Consider the following 13858-nt stretch of genomic DNA (forward strand, 5'->3'; position numbering starts at 1 on the left):
ACATGGCGGCGGTGGCAACAACAATACTACAGCGAGAATATAAGTTACGCCTTCTTTCTTTGCGTGAACGTTTGGGCGGCGTTATGCAAATCTTCCGAGATCGTGACGTAGGTATGTGGGGGTGTGTTAGAACGAGCCGTTTTAGGTAGGATTGGTTGACTCTTAACTTTTATAAAGAATATCTCTTTGGATTTGAGACTTTAGTCTTTGCAACTTTACAGATCTTCTTTATGCACCAAGAGCTTGTAACACTCCAAAGAGAAAGGAAAAATTGAAATCGCATCATATGACCCCTTTAAAGTAATGTAACTGATTACATTTGATTACTTTTCTAAATTTCTAATGTTTTCAACTGTTAATCATTTTCAAACATAAACCAGGCAGAGTTAACCTTACAGTAGTACTCAATAGTCAACACTGACTCCTGTCTGATTTTCGAAATCCTTCATCACTTGAATAAAGATTATAATATTTTAATTTTAAAGGAGACATTGGATGCAACCACCCTACAATGATAAAAATCCGTTCACTCCTTTTTTTTAATCCCCCAAAAACCTTCTCAATTTAATCTCAATTATCAAGCCATTTTGATTTTTTGAGCAGTATGATGTCATATTTGCTCAGGCCCGCCCACAATCGCTGAAGTACTGTCCAATATTAGTATAGTTTTGCACGAAGTCCATCACTTTCTCCGTGTTTGAGCAGCTGTAGCGACAATGTCTTGTAAGCAATACAGGTGTTTTGCAGTTTTGTGATGTAGAAGAACATAAGAGTGTTCATTTTCTCCTGACATCAGAGGATGCAGTGCATTAGTTTTGTTTTTGATGGTAATGCACCACCGAATACACCTAAATTAATTTATGTCTGCACAAATAATTTTACTCCAGACTGCTTTCTGTATGAGGGACAATTCAAGGCATGTTTTGTTAAAAAGTTAAAACTCAAGGATAGATCAGTACCCATTGTTTGTGATCCAGCTGCACTTCCAGAAGAAGTCTCACACTGCATAGCTATGATAGGAAACACTGTCTGGAATCTAACAGTGCCTTGGAAAAAACAGTTCATCTTAAAAAATGAAGCACAGCTATACATAAATCCATATTGGAAATAAAAGAGTTATCGAATAAGCATGTTCTAAACTCCTGAAACATTGGTGTTTCATATTTCATAGCAGTCACTGCAATTCATGAAAGAAATCAATTAAATCTGTATGTGGGAGTGTGTGTGAACAAATCAGATGTAACCCCCTTTGTAATCCTTAACGTTTTCATAAGTAACTGTAATTTAATTATACATTTTTTCTCAGTAACTGTAACTGATTTCAATTACTTTTATTTTGTAATTAAATTACGTAATTCCGTTACATGTAACTAGTTACTTCCCAACACTGAACATTGCATATGGCTGACAATTGTTTTATTAATGTTTTTCTCATTCATCCAAATCCCAACTCACCATTTACTATGTTGGTCACATTGTACGTTGGTGCTGGTCTTGGCGTCTGATACCGTAACTTTACTAATTTTATTAGTAACTTTATTTGTTTGTTTTTAGAGCACTTCCACTAGCAACATGCTAACCAGAATTTCCGGTCAAGCAGAGAGTGCGTGTGCAGTTTGAACGTCAAAGTCAAAGTAAAAAGATGTGTGAGAAGAACTTGAGCGTTTCAAACGCAATAGCCTGCAAATGTTCTTCTCTTACCTTGATTTGGCATCGCGTCTAGCCTATTGAAATCCTACATCGAAATCCAAGGGAACATACTGTATATCTGTGTTAGATGAAAAGTTTCTGTGAGTGTAGGCCTACTAGACGTGGTGGTTTAAAAAAACAACAGGAATTTAGTAACATCTGTGATATTTTTAGCTGTCCTCACAACGCCACTTTTAATGTCTTTAATTTTATTGCTTTTATAATAGCTGACTTTGTTAAAAAAAAAAAAAAAAGTTTTATTTTATATAAAAGATCATGGAAAATTATGAGTCATTACCTCAGAACTAACAGTTTTGTTTGCCTTAGATTAACCTCACAGCTACCTCCTTTGCCATCTGGCAGAACTCCTGCTTGTTCATAAGTAAATAGCAGTTCTGTTTAGCCACTTTCATGCAAGTGAGGAGAAAGACAAAGAATTCCACATAAATAGGCCTACTTCCCTTACCATTCCTGCCACAGAAAGATATTCTAAAAATAGTAAGAGTATAGGCTATGCTAGTATGCAGTTCCAAAGTAATGGAAAAGTCCTCTCTGAAGTTTTTGCTGCTTCTTTCAAATCATGGGCTCATGTTCTTACCTTGGGCATAGATGTGAAGTATAGTAACATCAGACATCTTGCAATCTTTTGATATATCAGTATGCAGAATAATCAAATCAATGTATTTGTCAGGTAAGAAAGTTTAATGCCAATTACACAAACTTAAAAATTAAAGAACAGTGTAAACCAATTCACAAAACCACCAATTTATCAATGAGAAGGGAATCCTTTTAGTGGAATGTAAAAATAGATGCATTTCATTGCACAGATTATTTCAATGCACTGTGAAAGGAAATGAACAGTATAAATTCATTCAACACTAAAGGCAGGTCTAAATTACATAAAAGCAAGTATATGACAATTCCGTATACAAGTACTATGAAATCACTGATGTAAGTCAATGGATGATTTTCACTGATTTAGATTTTAATCTAAATGTATTAAAAAGTAGGTGTACAAAAAGTTGAACATATAACAAAATTTAAACACTTGTAGTTTGGAAAAAAAACTACAATGTTTGAAGAATTATCAAGACAGTGCGACTGCAAAATCCTTTCTTTTTCAAAATATTTTATAATATAAAGGCTTGGCTAAATATGTAGATGATAATGTATAAAATATTGTGATCTTAGCATAAAAAACTAAAAACTGTTCACCTACAAAATGAATGAATACCTATATGATGTAGAACACAGCCTACACATTCTGATAAAAAGTGTTATATGGGTTTTCAGTGACATGAGGGAGAATAACTGATGACAATTTTAATTTGTGTGAACTGTTCCTTTAACTGCATTTTTAACATTCTTTCTTCTTCAGGTAGCTGCATCTCATCTTTCTTTTTTTCCATCAGGTCGCATCTGTTTCCGTGTCTTGGTTGCAGGGGGCTTCATTTGGTAAAGAAAGGTTACATTTAGGATGTTTACTAACATTGTGGACTGTATTTAATATTTATTAGGCCTATTTATCGTGTGTTTTAAACTTTCATCTGAAAAATAGACATTTTACAGAAAAAAATGTGTTAATGCTGATTTTTGCTCAAGGGCAGGATATCAGCAATCTACAAATGAGAAATTTGCCTTGCCTGCCAGCATATTTCTCTGGTTATTGTTTAATTTCAATGCATAAGTGTTTGATATTCTAATAGCCTACAATAGCCTTCATAACATGCTATTGAAAACAGGTTTCACTCACTGTTCAGTTTAACTGTAGCTGGTTGTTCTGGATGCCATCGGTGTTATCCATTGTCTTACCACCTGATACCATCAACCACAGGACAGGTCATATTAGACAGGTAGGTTCAAGTTTGTAAACTCATTTAATTAACAGCAACTGTAGATTCCCTTACCCAGGTATTTGAAGAGGTATGGTTCATGATCTCTCAGAGCATAATAAAAGTCATTTTTCACTCTGTCTCCTCCAGAATTTAGCGCTTCAAACAGCATTCTCATTTTGCCCTGGTTGGTTTGTTCTGCTCTGATCTCTGAATATTTTTCTTCATGTATCATACCCTTATTTTTTAGTTCATCTGCTATTGCCATTACTGAGGAAACTTTCTGAATAAGCGCAGCGTAGTTTTTATCCACAAACTGGGCCTCTGGGCATAAAACATAAATGTACAGTGTATATCATAGACTACATTGCAGCTTACGATTATCTGTAGGTTATACATTAAAACATTATTTCAAGTTTTTGTCATTATTATAAAAATAAACAGCCTGGTAAATTGTTTAAGAGTACAAAATAGAGATATAGATTTGCTTCAAACTATTGGAGTCAGATCGCGCCGCTTTTTCTCGCTTACCAGAACTCATCGTGATGGATAGCAGACCTTGATCCTCGAATTAAAATGAAATGCCAGTCAGCCAGCTACTTTATTTAACGCTTTAATTAAATATACCGCATCTAACACGTAATCGTAGAATAAATAATAATCGTAATAACGTTTTAACCGAATTACTTTCACGTAAAGAAAAAGTTGCACACGTCTGCGGGCGCCAGTGAAAACGAAAGCAGTTTTCAATGTAAGTGACATAGGTTTGACGTACATTAAGGCGTTACGTTACTCACCCTGCTGCTTCACGCCATTTCTATATTAGTAGTATACTGTATCGCTTATAGCCTAGGATTTCAATAAAATTAGACTGGATGATTTGCGTTTGGTCTAGATCATACAACTTTTTTTTTTTTTGTAATCCACAGGCGTAGTTGCATTCACTTGTGTAACATCTCAAGTGTAATATGCAAATACAGGGTCTGCGATTATAATTATAAAAATAACACACACACACACACGTATATAATAGTTCGGTTCAGTTCTATATCTATCTATATATATATATATATATATATAGATATAGCTTTCCTTGCTAAATATGCTAAAACTGTACCTACCGCTCAAAAATGTTACTGAATGTTACTACTAACGCTGTATTTCGACTATGTATCAAAACGTCATTTTAGATTAACTTTTGATAGTAGACGGTTTGAAAAATGAAACCGCATGTCTGTTCAAAGTTAAGACGAGTGGTATTTGGATACTTCCTGGTTGTCAAAGGTTAGCGGAACATGTCCATAGTTAATGTGAAGAACTACACCTGTGAAAAACTGAATCAAAGTAAAACATGATCAACAAGTGCTTAATGCAAATGACTGGAAACAGAGTAGAGAATAGGGTTATTTATTTAGACACAACAGCAGCAGACTTGTCCCACTTTACTGTAGTCACTGATGTCCAAATATGATTAGGATTACATGAACTACACAATATTTCACTACATGACTTCAAATGAGAGCTGCTTATTAGCATAACTGTGTCAACATGTTTGGCTTCGTTTTAAAATTAATGACATTAATATCAACAAAAACGTAACATTAAATAAAATCTACATCATTAGAAAATATACAACTTAAACTACCCAAAACAAAGTGCTACAGCAACAAAACAGGAGGCGGATGTTAAAAAACACAAAAAGTGCAAGATCATAGTATCAGACGATTTCACCTGTTTAACAAACCTATGCGCCAATGCCCAGAACATTTCATTTAATGTTTTTAGCACTACGTATAGACGTAAGTTAATAGGACACAGATTCCCTTCATAAATCTACATTTAAAAATTCAATACTTTGAATCATGCCATCAATTCAGAGGCATTCACAAGGGCTGCAAACTGTTTCAAGCAAAAACATTAACCACTTTAAATGATGGACTTACTTGACAGCAAGGCAGTTTACATTAACATTACTTTTGAAATTTGCACGAGCAGCTGAATTTTGATACAGTATTTGCAGCAGGTCATAATAATGTCTGTATTTCAGCCGAGCATTTGACTGCGTGTACATCTTTCACTCAAATACGTTGCATTCATTCGGTTTGCAGTGATACATCAGAAATGACTCAGATAATGAATCTATTTCCAGAGGCTAGATTCAAACAGGCAAGTACAGATATGTGGAGAGCAGACACCCAGAGAGGAAGGCCACAGTATAGATCATATGACACCACTGAGTCTGTGTTTATCCAAGCATGTGTGGTGTGGAGGGACGGTTCAGCGTTTGATAAATGCTATTGAATGGGAAGCACATACATACGCAAGCACACGACAGCAAAGCATTGCATCCCAATATGGCTCAGGGCCATCACACACTGGCAGTCAATCAGATATTATGTACATAAAAAGGGTTTGCACTGATCTCAGCCATTCATTGATACAGAACTCAATATCCAGGAACACAAAATAAATACACACTCGTAACAAACAGACAGACTTAAAACGGAAGCACAGTGCCACACACACATACTGTATATACATGTGTTGTTTCCCTCTAGTGGCCAGAGCTGGCTCTACGTGGCCTCTGTCCAGAGTGTGACCGTGCGGTCAGCCGAGGAGGACAGGAAGGAGAGGTGGTGTGTGTGCCACCTGCACTGGATCACTTTATCAGCATGCTCTCCAGCTACGGTCAACGGCAGCTGCTTCGTCAGGTCACCTGTGCACAAATACAATCACCCAAGACTTAATTGCTTTAAAACATGCATTGCTTTAAATGCTTAAAAATGTTAAAATACATATTTACACTGCAACATCTGCACACACGCACTAAAATATAAGTGTAGCTGACACTTCCACAACCTATAAAACAGGTTCCTACACCCTTTGACCAATGAATTTCCATTACTTTTCCAGTCATTTGAGATTACAGGATATCATACGGTTTTTAAAAATCATTTAACGGAGATTAAATATACAAAGAGCAATTTATAGGTTTTATATTTTTCATTTCTCTTGACTGTAGAAACTCTGATAAAATATTTTTGTGTTGCCCTTTGGAAAAAATTTGTCACATATATCAGGTAAATACTAATTACTTTTTCTTTCCCATTTCTTTTCTTTTGTATTTTCCATTACGCACTAAGAACCTAAGAGTAAATACATTTAGAGTGACAGGGGAAAAAAAATAATTGAGAGGAAGATCACATGCAACAGTGATCATGAGTAAGATTCACATCTATAATGCTATGAGCACACAGATACGCAGCCTGCTGATCCTTTAGAGGTGTCCTGTCCAAAACGTACTTTTTACATTAAAACTGAAATGTGATTGTTTCGTAAGATTTTTTAATTTCAAGCCGTGTACTTTTTGATTTAAATTGTTTGAAATATTCAATAAATAACCATAAATAGTTTGTGTTTCCTTCGCATTATTTTAAAATCACAAAGATAAGGCATGCACTCTATCATTAGAAAAAAAATATCCCACCTTGTCAATGAAAACCAAAAATCATTCAATAATCATAATTGAGGTAAAATGTTCAATTAATCGATATCGTCCAGCCCTACTCTCTCTCTCTCTCGCCACCATGTAACTTCTAATCTGAAAATTGAAATAATTAAAATGGATTTCTATACTATAGGTAATTTTTGGCCTGCAGTATATAGAGGTGTAAAAATGTAGTAAAATACACTGATATACTGAAATAACTACAAAGACTAATGAAAATGACAAAATTCCAAACTTACCTCCAACTAAAATTTAAATGAAAACAGAAAATATAAAAATAAAAACTGATTCACAATATTAATAAAAACTATAATAGTATTTCAATAACACTGGTTTCATTGGAGGCGTAAAAATGTAGTAAAATAAATTAAAATGTAAAAAAGGAAATAAGTAAAAAAAAAAAAAAAAAAAAAATTAAAATGAATAAAAACTGTATAAACACACACACACAAAACAATGACAAAAAGCACAATGAAATTACTAAAACTAAATCAAATTAAAAAGAAAACATAAAAATAAAAACTAATTCAGAGTATTAATAAAAATGTATACTATCTCGATACTAAAATAAAACTGCACTGCATACTGACTACGATACATTATCACATGACCTCGTTATGGTTATTAATTAATAAAGTTCAGGAATAAAGTCCTGAGGAAAATTATGACTTAGATTGCACATCTGGACAAAGAAATAACTACAAAGACTAATGAAAATGACAAAATTCCAAACTTACCTCCAACTAAAATTTAAATGAAAACAGAAAATATAAAAATAAAAACTGATTCACAATATTAATAAAAACTATAATAGTATTTCAATAACACTGGTTTCATTGGAGGCGTAAAAATGTAGTAAAATAAATTAAAATGTAAAAAAGGAAATAAGTAAAAAAAAAAAAAAAAAACGAAATTAAAATGAATACAAACTGTATACACACACACACACAAAAAACTACAAATGCAAAAACACAACAAAATTACTAACTTTTTACTTTTGTTAAAACAGAAAATATTAAAAATAAACATGATTCAAAATACTAACAAAAATTATAATAGTATCTCCGTGATACTACAATAGCACTGGTTTCATGTATTAAATTCAACAAGGGGCGTCTGAGATCTCACCTTGTAGGTCAGCGACGATGACCTTGGTGTCGTAGGATCCCGTGAGCAGGTAATGAGCCCCGGGGGAGAAGCGCACTGATCGGACATCGCTAGAGTGCGGTCGGTACGTCTGAACCATGCGTCCGCCTCTGATGTCATACAGCATACAGGAGCTGTCCTCCTGCCCTGTTGCCAGCAGACGCCCGCTCGGGTCCACCGCCACCGACGCCACAGGGCTGCCTGTGAAATCACACACAACATAAACCACATGAACAATCACAAACTTAGGAGACAAGATTTATATTCACTTCATTTTGTCAATTTTCTCACAATATTTCTGAATGGGGCATAAAAAGACATACACTGTGTGCTGAACAATTACAATGTATTATAGGAAAAATTACAGGGGAAAAAAAACTTTGAATTTTAAATTTGAACTAAAATAAAATAAAATGTTTAAAAAAAATTTTTTTTAATAAAAACTGATTCAAAATACTAATAAAACTTATAATATTATATCAATGATACTAAAATAACACTGGTCTGAAAGTGACTTAAATCTTGTAATATCATGCCAAAATGGCAGATTAAAGCACATTCGTATGTGAAATGGTGGCCACATAATGTTCCCAGTGAATCAGGTCAGATATACAGTTTCCTTGCTGGAAAAACCAGGTCATACCAGCTCAAGGTGGTGAAGCTGGTTTTTGAAACGTGATAGCTGTTACCATTTCTGATCAGCTTGACCTAAATGCTCTACCATGACCATTTCAGCCTTACTAGCATTTGGTCAACCGTCTAGACCAGTCTGAACCAGCATAAATGACCAGTGTAGACCAGCTAAAAACCATACAAACCCAGCTACCATCAGAAACTGGCATTTTTTACCAGGCAAAGTAAAAATTAAAGAGTAAAATTAAAGAGGTGAAGCCCACCTGTGCCGTGGAGGGCAGTCGCCACCACTCTCACACAGCTGGGAACACGCAGGTCCCAGAAACGCACCGTCTTATCCTGAGAGCCGGATGCTATCATCCAGCCCCCCCATGTGTACAGAGACAGGATATGATCTGAGGAGAGAGAACACACACAAACCAACATATTTTTGAGGATCTGTGTGTTTATATAATATAAAATCTTTTTTTTTTTTGTGTACCTGTGTGTCCGCTCAGCGCATGCAGGCCCTGTCCTCTCTGGCAGTCCGTTGTGTAGATGTTACAGTCTCCAGCTCCTGCACTGATTAAAATGGCCCCTCCGCTCTCAGGACCCTCCATAAACGCCAGATCTCTGATAGTCCCATCATGCATACTGAACTCCAGATCAGGACCTGAAGCAAAGAGAGTCATTGAGGACGTGTGTGGATTTAAATATACCAATTAAAAGTGAACATGTAACTAATGGATATCACCATACATCCCCAGTTGATTGATTACATTAAGAATTGTAAAAAAAAAAACTTTTTGTATTACTGAGATGAATGATATATGGACAAAGATGGTTTATGTAATTGCTACTAAAGTTGAGATTTCTGACTCAGTGCAGGAAATCATTTAGTGAAAAGAAATGTAATTGAAATCTACAGAAGTAAATAAAAGTGCATTTTGGATGTTTTTTTCCCCACTAGACTGAAAAAACAAATAGCCCAAAATGGCCAGTGCGTGAAAAAAACAGTTTTTGTCTGTAGTGTGTTGCTTTAAGAGTCATGAATATTGGTTTGCGATCTTTCTTTCTCTCACCTGTAGCATTGCAGGTTTCAGGGTTGAAGGGCAGCACTTTGACGTATTTGTCGTTGGAGCCGGTGGCCAGTAACTGTCCGCAGGGGCTCCAGGCCACACAATATATGGAGCCTTTGTGATGCTTGTTCCTCTTGAAGCGGATTACAGGAGGTTTACTCGTGCCCGAACCACTGAGAGAAACAACAATACAACTACAGTATATCAACATTCAACGGTCAACTGAAAAATCTGATTCTCTACTAATTAAAAGAGTAGTTCACCCAAAAATGAACATTCTGTCATTATATACTCGCCCTCATGTTGTTCCAAACCTGTATGACTGACTTAAAAAAAAAAAAAAAAAAAGATATTTTGAAGAATGTTGGTAACCAAATAGTTTTGATTCCAAACGTTTTTCAAAATATCTTATTTTGTGTTCCACAGAAGAAAGAAATTCACACAGGTTTGGAATTAGTGAGTCAAATTTGAATGAAACATTACAAAGACAAATATTTTTGTCTGGAATAACAAGCACTGATGAATTGTTGACAGTAAGAACAGGAATATGTATTAATGTTTTCTAAAAGGAGAAGTTTCAAACACTTCATAGTGTTTTTCATTTTCTAGTGTTTATAATCACAGTTTTATTGCTGAAATTAGGATTTTAGGTCCTTGCTTGTGTCCCATCATCTATAACGTGTTTGATCTTTAAAGCGGGTTTTAATGCAGTGTGTGGGCCGCTGACCTCGTGTCCAGCGTGTCAGGATAGGCACACACGCGCAGCATCTTAGAATTGGAGCCGACAGCATATAACGTCCCTGTGGGGTGGAAGGCCACAGCCCGGACCGCCTGCGTATCCTCCAGGGTGTTGACCATCACAAACTTGGCTTTAGACTTATCTTTCTGCAACACGCACATAAAAACACATTCTGTATGTGAGAAGGGTTAATTTGAAGATTAGGCCATATATTAATCTAGAATAATCCAGAAAAATCCCTAATCTGGGTTTGATCTGAGAAGTTTTACGAGCTGTAATTAAACCAACACTAAGGCCTTTAGAGAGAGAGAGACAGAATAAGAATGTTTTATTCAGTGAATGTTAACCCTGTATAGCCTGACATGTTTTTTGTTGAGAATCATATTTGATACATCAGGCTTTTATGGCTCATTTAGCATGATACAGGAGTTTAGTATAAAACATACCTGAGGAGCACTGGAAAAAAAAAATATTCAGAGGCCCAAACTAAGCAAGAATATGCAATTTAGTGCAGTTTCTGATATTAATATAGCCAAAAAGATGAAATTCTGGCAGCTTGAAAATCAATGAGATCTTTATAAGAATATAATGCAATGCAATACAGTGATGATTAAGAGATGTACAAATAAACATTCCTCAAAGCCAAATCATATTTGATACTCACATTTTACCAACATTTTCTAAAAATGACAGTATAAAATGTATACTTATGCTTATTTTAGTGAAAAGTCATTAAAGATTACAAAACAAAATGATATATGTAGCATAACCTGAAGGGAGTGTTTTAGAATGATACTTAAAGGCCTTTCACTTACTAAAAAAGTATATACTTTCCAATCAGATGACAAAAGGCATGTAGTAGATTGTGTGCAACAGGTTTTTCAGCTACATTTATCATGTTGATAATTTAGAGGCTTTAGAAATGTGCATATCAATTATGATACAGTATAGGCTTTATTGGATTTATTATGTTGAGCTGTAGAGGCACTGTACCTCTGGGCCTTTAGAGCAGGTCAAACTGCTGTCATTTTGTCCAGTTTTGTCTAGCTGGGCACTGCAGGAGATAACAAGCTCTTTTTAAAACCCCCTTAAGAACCCAAACAGTAATAAAAAAAACATTCCAAGCAAATTTCACTTTTAAAAAACATATTTATTAAAACTTGATATGACAAAAATCTCATATTTCCCACCAAGCAATCTTACTTTGTGGATACACTGATATAGAAATTTTCAAAACTCTTTTAATGAAGAAAAAATTATTTGAGTGTGAGACTTACCTTTGGGACAATACAGGAGACTGGCTGGGCGGAGGGCAGGCTGCTTGACCTACTGACCTCTGAGGAGTGCTGGTGACCACATCGCTGGCTCCTCCACACTCTTCCTGTGTCTGTGGTGTGGCTGAGGCGTCTCTCGCTACACTGTTGTCATTACTGCCTCCATTACACTGTTGAGAGAGAGCCTGCACCTCTTCTCCCAAATCATCCATTCCCACATTCAACTCCTCCAGTCTCTGAATAGACCTGCACACATACAGTACACACAAAAACATGAAGCTTTAGAGTCATCTTGGAGCTAGTCTCAGGTGGCATGGCCATGGGCAGCCCACTGATCCTTCACTGACCACGTGATGCATACCACACACAACACAAAGAAGGAGCTTTCTCAAAAACATAAAATACAAATTAAATTGAAATATAATTTTGAATTTAAATTCAAATAAAAAATTCAGTTTGGCTTTATGGAGTTTCTGCAAGTCAGTAACTGTGAAAAATTACATTTTCTGCTGAATTAAACTTGAACTTTTTTGGCAAACCTAGTAGGGATATAACGATTAACCGCGAGCCGGTTGAAAATCGATTCAAATATGTGACGATTCAAATCGGTTGAGATGCTAAACAAATCGCGATTCAATTAGGGGAAGGAGTTTATATGAATGTATGTCTGAGGGGAACTTACTGTCTTTAGAAAAGTTTAGATGGTATTTTTTCTTTTCATCTTGCCTCTGTATTAGGGATGGGCGTATCGATCCGAACTATCGATATATCGATACTGACGCGAGTATCGAAAGTATCGATACTAAGGTGCGTTTTATTTACCAGTGGTTTTGTTTATTTAACAAAAATAATAATAATAATGCGTACAATATGCATTGAATTGGACGAATAACCTTTGTTAGCGAGTAATTGTGTAGGATATAACTATTTTCCTGCTCATCTGAACACACGCAAATGTTGCAAGACAGAACCAATCAATCACAGAGAGCATTCACTCACTGCTGACAGTGCATTCAAACAGGGCTGCGTTTCCCAAAAGTATCATAAGAAAGCATTAAAGTAAAAATATTGCACTAAATCAAAAGTTCAAACGTTACAAATAAGTTAGAATATTAATGTTGTAATACTGGTAGCACTAATATAAAAATGTGATGATATAGGTTACAAAAAAGTAACAATTTTGAAATACGTTGATGGTTGTATTTTTTTGTATTTGATCTCAGTATTCCTATCAATGTTGTATAAGGGTTTTTTATGCATAATAGTAACCCTAGAATGTGATCAAACAGTTTAAAATAGCTGGGCTAAGATATATAACAATTTTTAAGACTGCAGAAATATTTTAATTCAGTATACACATTATCCCACCGGTTACAATTGTGACTGACCATAAAATAACATTTTTCACACACTTTTCCAAAAAAAAAAAAAAAAATTATTGATCATTTCAAAGGGTTACTAATGACACATCATTTGGATATTTTCATGTCTGGGAAAAATTTGGGATTAAACGGGTTAAAATGCGTTTTAAACAAAGTTAAGTGGTTTTCATTACCCATTTTACTCTTAGTAATTTAATAATTTAATAAATTTCATAATTTAAAAGTTTAGTGCAGAAGTATCGAATCGGTATCGATATCGACGATACTGCCTTGAAAAATTTTGGTATCGTATCGAAAACAAAATAAGGGGTATTGCCCATCCCTACTCTGTATAATCACTATAATGCATAATAAAGTTCATAAGTGCAGCACTGCTTTGTTTACAGCGGAAACCAAGGAAACGCTTTAAGCGCCGCCTGCTGGCAGAGAGTGATTCAGCTCGTCTGCTGTTTCCGTTTCATGTAGATATTTGTACGTATAGTTTCACAAAACTGAAGTCACACAATTCTGTTTTTGCTTCAAATTTCAGAATTATACAATCTAATTTAGATTAAAGACTGCTCATGTTGCATGTATGCAGCATCTTTGTTTGGATCA

General features: G+C 35.1%; 1 protein-coding gene across 1 annotated transcript in view; it reads right to left on the reverse strand.

The window, feature by feature from the left end:
- Window positions 1–4904: 4904 nt before the first annotated feature.
- The window catches only part of LOC107730459 (WD repeat-containing protein 47-like), a 22531-nt gene continuing 13577 nt past the window's right edge, over window positions 4905–13858 (reverse strand). Inside the window, exons 8-15 of the mRNA XM_016541306.1 lie at window positions 11883–12125; window positions 11599–11659; window positions 10594–10751; window positions 9870–10039; window positions 9290–9460; window positions 9072–9203; window positions 8158–8376; window positions 4905–6237 (exon numbers count right to left, since the gene is read on the reverse strand). Of these exons, the coding sequence (XP_016396792.1) occupies window positions 6095–6237; window positions 8158–8376; window positions 9072–9203; window positions 9290–9460; window positions 9870–10039; window positions 10594–10751; window positions 11599–11659; window positions 11883–12125 (1297 nt within the window). The 3' untranslated portion in view covers window positions 4905–6094. The remainder of the gene's footprint in view (window positions 6238–8157; window positions 8377–9071; window positions 9204–9289; window positions 9461–9869; window positions 10040–10593; window positions 10752–11598; window positions 11660–11882; window positions 12126–13858) is intronic.

Source organism: Sinocyclocheilus rhinocerous, unplaced genomic scaffold (assembly GCF_001515625.1).
Source record: "Sinocyclocheilus rhinocerous isolate Xijiao unplaced genomic scaffold, SAMN03320098_v1.1 scaffold1780, whole genome shotgun sequence".
Taxonomy (NCBI): domain Eukaryota; kingdom Metazoa; phylum Chordata; class Actinopteri; order Cypriniformes; family Cyprinidae; genus Sinocyclocheilus; species Sinocyclocheilus rhinocerous.